This window comes from Bufo bufo, chromosome 11 (genome assembly GCF_905171765.1).
Source record: "Bufo bufo chromosome 11, aBufBuf1.1, whole genome shotgun sequence".
Lineage (NCBI taxonomy): Eukaryota > Metazoa > Chordata > Amphibia > Anura > Bufonidae > Bufo > Bufo bufo.
In genome coordinates, this window is record NC_053399.1 from 86496211 (window position 1) to 86507152 (window position 10942).

Genomic DNA, 10942 nt, shown 5'->3' on the forward strand with positions numbered 1-10942 from the left:
GAAAAACACAGGAGGCTGCTATCAGCAAGCATGCTGAAGCAACCTCCTGAGCCCTGCCACAGAGAGAGGTTATATAGGCCCAAAGTGGCCACACCCAAAGGAAGGACACACCCAGTGACATCACACACACACTGGGAAGGGAGTTAACCCTACACACACCACAGAAGGGAAACTCACAAAAAGGAAAAGTGTCCAACAGATCACACTGTGGCCGTTGCCGCAAGCAACGACATGGGTGGCACACGTGTCCAGGGAGTCAGCCCGAAGGCCGGGACACTGCCACCACATGTACATAATACCACCTAAGGTTGCCACGGGTAACCACAGTGCGGGGAATGATGTCCGTGCGCACACAAACATAAGACACAGTGCACACCAGACATACAAACGTGCTTCCAAAACAACTCCCCGGGAACCGCACACAAGGCTGTTGTCCGCGGCAACCGCACCGAGGCCAACTACATAATGCCTCAGCTGCGGTTGACACAACAACCAAAACCGCGGGCAACTGTATGCGACTCCCAAGGAGTCACGACCATAACCGTGGCCGTGACACTCCCACCCCTCAAAGCCCCCCCACCAAAAAAAAAATACGTGAGGGACTCAGACAAGGGGATAGGAGAAGGGGACGTCCACTCTCAGTGCCGGTTCTAAAAAGGGGTCGCTGTCAGCTGCATCCTCTCCCGGCTCACACTAGCCAGTCCGACGAGGACTGCAGCCCGCACCAGCAACAAAGGGGAAAGAACCACTGAGAGATGGACGAAGGGACTCTCCACACACGTCCCCACTCCAGTCGCTGCCAGCAGACACCCCTAACCAGCACGCAGCTGGACTACTTACGGAGTGCTGCCAGCAAACGACCAGAGATGGGAACATGGAGAGGCACGAGGGACCATGGACACGGAAGGTACGGTGGCGGGGAATAGCCACCAACCGTGCCGCTAAGGATGATCCCCCCGGGACGTTCTCCCTCCGGAGAACGCGCATGCAGGCCACAAGGGTATGGCACTGCATGCTGCACCCTCTTCCGAAGGTATGCACACGCATACCGAACAACACCCACACACCAAAAAACACCAGGGTGAGGGGATAAAAAACAACAGGGGATGCCAAACGAACACGGTGAGGAAAGGGCGGGGAAAAGCCACTCACCGCGCCGTAAGCGGCGAAACCCCCCATAACGCTCTACCTCCGAAGAGCGCGCATGCACCCCATCCGTAGATAGCGGTGCATGCTCTACCCTCTTTCGAGGGAAAAACGCCACATGAGATGCCGCTGTGGTCATACTGTCACGGCTGAGGATGGGGGAAATCCTCAGCCGTGCAATGCCAGACATACAAACGTGCATCCAAAACAACTCCCCGGGAACCGCACACAAGGCTGTTGTCCGCGGCAACCGCACCGAGGCCAACTACATAATGCCTCAGCTGCGGTTGACACAACAACCAAAACCGCGGGCAACTGTATGCGACTCCCAAGGAGTCACGACCATAACCGTGGCCGTGACAAATAGAAGTCTATGGCCAGCATAACGGATCCGTCCGGTTTACGTTATGCAGGGGAGTCCTCTCCATGGGCCTCAGAGCAGTTTTATAGTCTACCCCTACAGTATGTACAGTATGTTACCCTAACTTGACAAAACAAGACTAGTGTTGGTTTAAAAATGTTATCAAAGTTATTGGTCAACATTCTGGTCAACATAATTTTTTCTTTTTCGTTTTACAAATGCTCCTAGCCCACATTTTCTATATATTCATTTTCATAATAAAATAAGCAAGCAATACACTCCTAACTAGACACTAAGGATTAATTATGCAAACTGAAAAAAACTGTCCCTGGAGATCTCGAATACTATCTTATAAAGGTCCTAGAAAGTGCATAGCAAATCACTGACTGGGTGATCAATGCATTCAAGACTGCAAAACAGACATTGGAATATACTGTATATGGGACATGAATTTACCTGAGGTAAGCTAAATATGTTCATTGCATTTCACATCTAAGCTACATTAAAGGGGTTCTCTGGCCATTTCACCTAAACGGTAGTTTACAATGAGCTGCAGAAGGAAGATCTTTTGTATAGTACTTACCTATCCCTTGCTCCACAATGTATAGTAGTAAATGCAGCTGAACAGGAAAAGAAGTGGCCACATCCAATGAAGACGCAAGAGGAAGAGCTCGCAGCCAGTGGAAGAGTGACGTCAGCATCGAGGAGCGAGGGATCGGTAAGTACTATGTAAAAGATCTTCCTTCTGCAGGTTAGTGGAAACTACCGCTTAGTTGAAATGGCAGGAGAGACCCTTTACGTGCTATACACAATGTCACAACATGACATAGTGAAAAATACAAAACATTCCAAGGATCTTTGAAATGTTACAAATATATAGAAATCATATTAAGCCATCAAATATTTAACTTTTCCACAAAATTGCTTATAAGTATGGATGAGCGAACCTGAGGTTTTCAAGTTCGGGTTCGGCATTCGGGTTCCGTTATGTATTCCGTTATCACAGAATATAACAGAATTCTATGATGGAATGCAAAACGGAAGCCTTTTAGAGGCATTCCATTTCGCATTCGGTCATGATAGAAGTCTAAGGGGCAGCTAAACGGATCAGTCTCGTTTCTGTTACGCAGGATTGGAGTCCTGACCAAACGGATATGTTATGCTGCCCATAGACTTCTATTATGACAGAATGCCTCTTAAAGGCTTCCTGTCATATAATTCAGTTATATTCTGTGATAACAGAATCCATGACGGAATTTCCCCTGAACCCGAACGCTGAATCCGAACCTGAAAACTTCAGGTTCTCTCATCCGTACCTATAAGCTGATAACACACCGTTTACCTCTATTGTCACATCGATAAGTTCTATTAGGCTATTTGTGGATTAACCCATGAGAAATAGACTTATGTGGAAAGTGATTTGATCTAAAGTTTTGCTGGACCTTAGCGACCCTATTTTATTTCAGACACATTAATGTTTCAGAGCTAATGTCCAATGAAAGTACCTCCAGTGGGTCAATCTGCCCCTGCTGTTAGGCTCCATATAGGTCTATATGTCCCAGTAGCCAGTCATTTCTTGCTCCCATCTATAGAGCTAGTCCAGAGTTATACAGTATGAAACAAAGCATGGGAGATCTTTGGTGTGGGAGATCTGAGCTACAAGCTGAGAGCCTGCACATGGAAATCCAAAGAGAGAATACTTACAACAGCACAAGTCAAGGTGTTTGTTGTAGGCCCTGGCAACAAACAAAATATACCCCCACTTCAAGGAAACTAGGACCATAAGCTGTAAGTTGCACAATAGTTATCATAAAAAGCCTGTTTAAGGCAGCTTTTACTTAAGTGTAGTATGACCTCAGGTCCTGGTCCAACTGGTATCTAATTTGTTGTTTGTTCAGGTCATTAGACCAACAGGCAGGCTCAGATTTGTGACTCTAATATTTATGCAAAACCATGCCTATGCTGTACTTGTGTGAAAGCAGCCAAAAAAAAGATTTAAAAAAATGTATGTTTCTGCTTTCTTTTTGCTTTTTTTCCACCTTAATCAACTCAATCTTTTCCGACTCCAAAACCATGTTCTTTTACTCCATTTTGTCACATTAAAAAATAATAGTCCTTCCTTACCTTGGTTTGAGATATCCCAAGATGAGTGGCACCAGATGACCAGCTTTCAAAAAGAATCTATTGCATTACTAAAAACACCCAAAAGAATTATGTAAACATTTTTTGTTCAATTCTGGTCATCTTGCTCCACTCATCTCTGGATATTTGGAAGGAAGGACATATCTGTATGTTAGTAGCACATATCAGAACTATAAATTTATAGAAATACAGTCCATGGACATTAAGGAGTGGTGCTATTTTCTTGTTGATAGTCGTGTAGGTTTTTGTGTTATTGTCTACTCTAAGTAGGACGATTAAAAAGGTCTTGAGTTTTTGTGTTTTCTTATTTCGGCAGGTTTACTCTAATGCCCATAAGGTCCAAGACTTGAGGCGGTTTACCAATGTGGACTCTATCTATGAACAAGAACAACCAGACTTGGTTTGATGACTTTTATCTTCAAGGGTTTGCTAACATTGAGGACTACAGCCTTGGGCTGTTTTTTATTTTTCTCTTTACCTATTTACTCACTCTTTCTGGTAACATGATCATCATCTTGGTAGTACGTCTTCACCTGCACCTTCACACTCCAATGTATTTCTTCATTACCAACCTATCCCTGCTGGAGATCTGGTACATATCAACTACGGTACCAAAACTTTTGGATATTCTTGTGACCCATGACAAAAGAGTTTCTTTCCATTTGTGCTTTACTCAGCTTTACATGTTCCATGGACTTGGCATGACGGAATGTGCGTTGTTAGCTGTCATGTCCTTTGATCGATATATGGCAATATGCCACCCTCTCAGATATACTAGCATCATGAATGGCAGAAGGTGTAGACTGCTAGCCCTGTTATGTTGGACTTATGGGTTCACAGCTGCAACTATACCCCTCAGTTTTACCATAAGGTTGCCATTCTGTGGCCTACGACACATAGACCATTACTTTTGTGACCTTGCTCCTCTGTTGAGTTTGGCCTGTATAAATACCTCTCTTAATGCTACAGTTAATGGCTGTGTTATTGGCTTTGCTACTATGTTTAACTTCATAATTATCATCATCATGTATATTAATATCATATATGCTATTGCAAAGATGAGGTCAAACACAGGAAGAATTAGGGCCTTCTCCACCTGTTCGTCTCATATCACTGTGGTGATGCTTATTTATAGCACTGCTTTTTCTGTCTATGCTAGCCCCAAAGGCTTGCACTCAGTAAACCATGACAAGATGATTGCTCTGGTATATACCATTTTCACTCCTTTACTGAACCCAATCATTTATAGTCTGAGGAATAAAGAAGTGAAAAAAGCATTAAAAAGAATTTTAACCCAAATCTACAAAAAAGCATAGCAATAACATACCAGGAAATCTAAAGAACTACATTGGACATTTCTATGGGTAGATGTAGGATACAGATGTGCCCTTCTTTACCTCTCCTCAGCAAACCGTGTGGTTGTGTGTGGTATTGCAAGTAAATGAAAAGCAAAATCAGAGAAGTAAATGTATAGCTATGTTTGGAGGCAATTAAAATGTATTTTTTAGCGTTTTTAAACATATTAAGGGAGTTTTCTGCTTGGATGAAAACACAGGTCATTGATCGAGAATAAACTGTTTGTTCTAGATCATTGCTTGCTCTTTAGTTGCAATTATCTCTTGTGTATGGGGAAGAACAATCGTTGCTACGGTCGTTCATTCTCATATAGTTTCATATTACTTGACACAAATCACAGAGTAAATTCAAAAGGTAGTCGCGCTGCCAGGCACACTTCAAAGCGTCAGAGTGCAAAGTCAAGGAAAAACAGCAGCTCTTTTTGTGTAGCTATGACACAGACTTCCACCAAAAGGCAATCTCTATCATACGAGTTCCTCCTGTGGATTATAAAGTTGCGCCGCACATAGTGAAGTTCCACCAATCTTTTTTAATATACTCACAAGAGTCGTTAAAATTCAAGCATTTAGACAATAAAATCTGCACCGCCCGACCCGGGTTTCGCCAGAATAGCTTCGTCAGGGGCGAATATCCCACCCTTCCTTGGGCGTTCCTTCATACCAAGGTGGGAGCCCTATAACATACCTCCTTCCCTTTGTTTGGTTCATTGAAATTTAGCTAAATATAAAAACATTCTGCATAAAATTCTCCATACAATATTGCACGTCTATCTTCAGTTATAAAATATAAAATTATATACCAAGAATTCCTGTTTGTTTTTATCAACCAAATGTTATATTTCACACATGTTATTTCACCACTATCTCGATCCCATACACCACAAAACCTACTTCTTTTCCCTGCACTTAGGCCTCTTTCACACTTGCGTTGTCCGGATCCGGCGTGTACTCCACTTGCCGGAATTACACTCCGGATCCGGAAAAACGCAAGTGTACTGAAAGCATTTGAAAACGGAACCGTCTTCCAAATGCGTTCAGTGTTACTATGGCACCCAGGACGCTATTAAAGTCCTGGTTGCCATAGTAGTAGTGGGGAGCGGGGGAGCGGTATACTTACCGTCCGTGCGGCTCCCCGGGCGCTCCAGAATGACGTCAGAGCGCCCCATGCGCATGGATGACGTGATCCATGTGATCACATGATCCATGAGCTTGGGGCGCCCTGACGTCACTCTGGAGCGCCCCGGGAGCCGCACGGACGGTAAGTATACTGCTCCCCCGCTCCCCACTACACTTTACCATGGCAAACAGGACTTTAGCGTCCCGGCAGCCATGGTAACCATTCAGAAAAATCTAAATGTCGGATGCGGCAATGCGCCGAAACGACGTTTAGCTTAAGGCCGGATCCGGATCAATGCCTTTCAATGGGCATTAATTCCGGATCCGGCCTTGCGGCAAGTGTTCCGGATTTTTGGCCGGAGCAAAAAGCGCAGCATGCTGCGGTATTTTCTCCGGCCAAAAAACGTTCCGTTCCGGAACTGAAGACATCCTGATGCATCCTGAACGGATTTCTCTCCATTCAGAATGCATTAGGATAATCCTGATCAGGATTCTTCCGGCATAGAGCCCCGACGACGGAACTCTATGCCGGAAGACAATAACGCAGGTGTGAAAGAGCCCTTATATGCCTATTCACACTGTGGCAGTATGATGAAAGAAAAATACAAAAAATATATGAGGAAGTGGAAGCCAATCGAGGAAAGGAGAATAAGAAGGAGAGAGATATAAAGGATAAAGAAAAACATTTTAGGTTCACTCAATTTTGTGCGCTTGCTGGTCCAACGAAAAATATGCTAAGAAAAAACTGGAAGGTCCTAAAAAATGATCCAATTTTGGGGGACGTAATTCCAGAAAAACCTAATATTTTATATCGCAGGGCCCCCAATATACGTAACTCATTGGTGCATAGTAATATTCCCATTGAAAACAAAAAAGAAACTAAAAAACAGTTCACATGGTGCGGTTTCTGCATTGCCTGCAGAAACCGGTCCAAAGAGGACAAGAAATGTCGGAATATACAAAAGGCGACTACTGACAATGGTATAGAACATATTATTAAAGGAGGGATAAGCTGTGAACAAGCAGGGGTTATTTATTTATTAAAGTGTCCCTGCAACTTTTTGTATGTAGGGAGGACACTACGTAAATTGAAAACACGGCTCCAAGAACATATAAATAACATATAAAAAGGTCTAGAGAGTCATAGTGTCTCGATGCATTTAAAAAAAAATGCCATAACAAGGATCCAAGAGGATGGTCTCCTTCTCCCATGCTGTAGCTCTGGCCAATCGCAGCGCTCAGCTCATAGCCTGAGAGAGAAAAAAGCCTCTCAGGCTATGAGCTGAGCGCTGCGATTGGCCAGCGCTACAGCATGGGAGAATGAGATGCCGGCAGGTTCCCCTGGGTGGAGCCTAACTATGAAGATACCGGAGGCTATAACCGGAGAACGGAGCGGCGCCCAGGTATAACAGTAAGTGCAGGGGGATCCCTGGGCGCCGCTCTCCATGTCTGTATAGTTAGTTTAGATGTTTTATTCTAGTGAAAGGTCCTCTTTAAAGTGGCCCCAATGTTGTAGGTGGGTCCAAATTGACAGAAGGTGGAGCAACACAAGTAATGGGGCCAAAAATAAGTTGGCAGGGTCAGTAATACCATAGTGCAACACAGAATACCATCCCACAGAACCAAATAACAGTGCAGCACAAAATACTTCCCCAGAAGCTGTCCTTCTGTGGTAACCATGAATAGCTGCCACGTTCTGTCCTCCTCCTCCAACTGTTCCTAATATAGATATGGAGCAGGAGTCTTAGGAGGTGAGATGTGGGGCACAACACCAAGCCAGCCCTACCTTCAGCATGCTGCCTGGACTTCCTGTAATAATAACCCCTATAGATCCCCCATTAGTATGTACCCAGCCAGCGGCAGTGAGGAGGGCTTTGGAGGCCCTATGGGCATCGGCCCACTGAGAAAGTTTCCTGTAGGGTCTATTGCGAATCAAATCTGTTTACTGGATCTGATCTTCACTGATTATTTTGAAATGTGTTTAACTCTCTTTATTAGAGCTTAATGTCAATTCAGGGTGGTGGGGGTTCAATTTGTCTCCTCCGTCTAGGGCACTAAAATATGTTGTCCTGGCCCTGAGTATCAGTGTTCTCAACGAGCTCCCAAGACCTCTCGTCAGGACCAAAACCTTTCCAATCCACGAGGAAGAAGGTTGCACATCTCATCCTCTTCATGTCCGGGATATTCTTGACATGATATACATTCTCTATGCTGTCTGACCATGTCTCCAGGAGAAACTTTAGCAGGAGTCCTGCAATAAGATGCCACAGAGCATTGGGCATTGGAAAAAGAATTAAAAGTCCTGCAGGTCTTTGCTTTGAGGTCTTGTTCTGTGCACAAATACCAACAAAATCTTGGAAGTCCTTAGGATTAGGGATGAGCGAACCCGAACTGCAAATTTCAGGTTCATACTGAACTGTGAGTTTGGGTACCCGGACCCGAACCTGGACTTTTTCACTGAAGTCCGGGTTCAGTGTTCAGTTGAATTTTATTATTTTTTGTTATAACATGGTTATGTCGGAAAATAATAGCATTCGTAAGACAGAATTCAAAACAATATGGCCATTTACAGGTTAAAAAAACAACTCACCTCATCCACTTGATCGCACTTCAGCAGCTTCATCTTGTTTTCTTTCCCACGTGGTGACGTCGTCACGCACATCGCAGGTCCTTTGGCAGATTCTGTTCAGTGAAGTTAGAAGAAGCTGCTGCAACGCAATCAAGTGGATGAGGTGATTTTTTTTTAACCCCTAAATGGCCATATTGTTTTGCATTCTGTCTTAAGAATGCTATTATTTTTGGATATAACCATGTTATAATGGAAAAAAATAACGTGAAGTTCTGGTCCCCATTGACTTCAATAGGGTTCAGATTCGGGGTCAAGTTCGGGTCCCGAAGCAGAACTTTGACCTGAAGTTCGGCCGAGCCTGGCGAACCCGAACTTCCACAGGTTCACTCATCCCTACTTAGGATCTGTGCATCACTAGTAATATTGGGTTATCAGGTTGGCTGTCTTATGAAGACTAGGATGACCTGTAACTCTGGCCAGTACCAGAAATACAGCCATAATTTTCTGGGTTTTTAAAAACACCATTTTTTTTGGCAAAATACACAATTTTACAGCCCTTGCAGCATCAGCACGTGTTAAATTCAAGGGTTATATACTGCTGTCATATTCTGTTAGTAAACAAACACCCAGTTTGGGCAAAAAACTTAAATTGCAGCCTAGTCTGGATCAGTACGTGTGAGATACAGCCTTTACATACTGTGGTTCTATTCAGTTATTTGAAATACAGCCATTTTGGGCAAAAAACATTAATTGCGTCTAGTCTGTATCAGGGCGTATGAGATACACCCTAGATACTGTGGTTCTATTCAATAATTAGAAAAACAGACATTTTTGGCCAAAAACTTTAATTGCGGCCTAGTCTGGATCAGGGCATGTGAGATATGCCCTTTAGATACTGTGGTTCTATTCTGTTATTTGAAAAACAGCCATTTTGGGCAAAAAACTTTAATTGCGGCCTAGTCTGTATCAGGACGTGTGAGATACACCCTTTACATACTGTGGTTCTATTCAGTTAGTCTCTTCTGCTTTTTAAAGACTCTGTTAGCAGGGTTTCCCTGGGCCATCCACCTATCCCTGCCACAGAAGTGGAAGAGTCTGAGTGCACCGATGGCCACCACTTATGTTTCAAGATGAGTACATGGGAGGACCATCGCAGCACATCTCGGATGATGACGAAACACAGGTGCCAACTGCTGGGGCTTTCAAAAGTGTGCAGAAAGACAAGGAGGGCAGAGGTGAAGACTGGGTGGAAGATGATGTGGAGGAGGATGAGGTCCTCGACCCCACATGGAATCAAGGTCATGCGAGTGACCTGTGTAGTTCGGAGGAAGAGGCAGTGGTCGCACAGAGCCACCAGCACAGCAGAAGAGGGAGCAGGGTGCAAAAGCGGAGCGGCCGTCCCCTAGACAGTACGCCTGCTACTGCCCACTGCAGCAAGGGACTAAGCACACCAAAGCCAGCTCCAAGGAGTTCCCTGGCGTGGCAGTTCTTCAGACAATGTGCTGATAACAAGACACAAGTGGCTTGCACGCTGTGCAATCAGAGCCTGAAGCGAGGCATAAACGTTCTCAACCTGAGCACAATCTGCATGACCAGGCATTTAAGTGCTAAGCACGAGCTGAAGTGGTTTAGACACCTCATAAACCAAGAAAGGTCTCTGGCTCCTCCTGCTTCCTCTTCTGCTGCGGTCTCGGCCTCTTCATCCACCTCTGGAATGACAGTGCCACATCGCAAACAGAGGATCTGCCAGCAACACCACCACCTGGGTCACCAAGCATCTCCACAATGTCCCACAGAAGCGTTCAGCTCTCCATCTCCCAAACACTGGAGAGGAAGAGGTAATACCCCCCTACCCACCCGCGATCCCTTGCCCTGAATGCCAGCATTTCTAAATCACTGGCCTTTGAAATGCTGTCATTCCGTCTGGTGGAGACTGAGAGTTTTAAAGGCCTTATAGCTGTGGCTGTCCCACAGTACGTCGTGCCCAGCCACCACTACTTTTCCAGGCGAGCCATCCCTTCCCTGCACAACCAAGTGGGGGACAAAATCAGGTGTGCACTGCGCAACCCCATCTTATATCTCCATAACAGCACACTGGGTAAATGCAGTGGTGGCTGGGCCTGAGGCGAATAGCAGTTTGGCCAGGCAGGTCCTTCCACCACCGAGGATTGCAGGGCACTTCAGTTTGTCTCCTGTTGTTTCCTCCTCCTACTCTGCTTCCTCCTCCTCTACCGGCTCCTCATCCGGTCAGCG

General features: G+C 45.0%; 1 protein-coding gene across 1 annotated transcript; it reads left to right on the top strand.

Annotated features, from left to right (window-relative positions):
- Positions 1–4026: 4026 nt before the first annotated feature.
- LOC120981526 (olfactory receptor 10G4-like) lies at positions 4027–4965 on the top strand. The gene has a single exon (XM_040411061.1). It carries the CDS (start codon positions 4027–4029, stop codon positions 4963–4965), a length of 939 nt encoding a protein of 312 aa, XP_040266995.1.
- The last annotated feature ends 5977 nt before the right edge of the window (positions 4966–10942 follow it).

What these genes read in the sequence shown, in the direction of transcription:
- LOC120981526 (XM_040411061.1), top strand. Translation starts at nt 4,027, where the DNA reads ATGAACAAGAACAACCAGACTTGGTTTGATGACTTTTATCTTCAAGGG.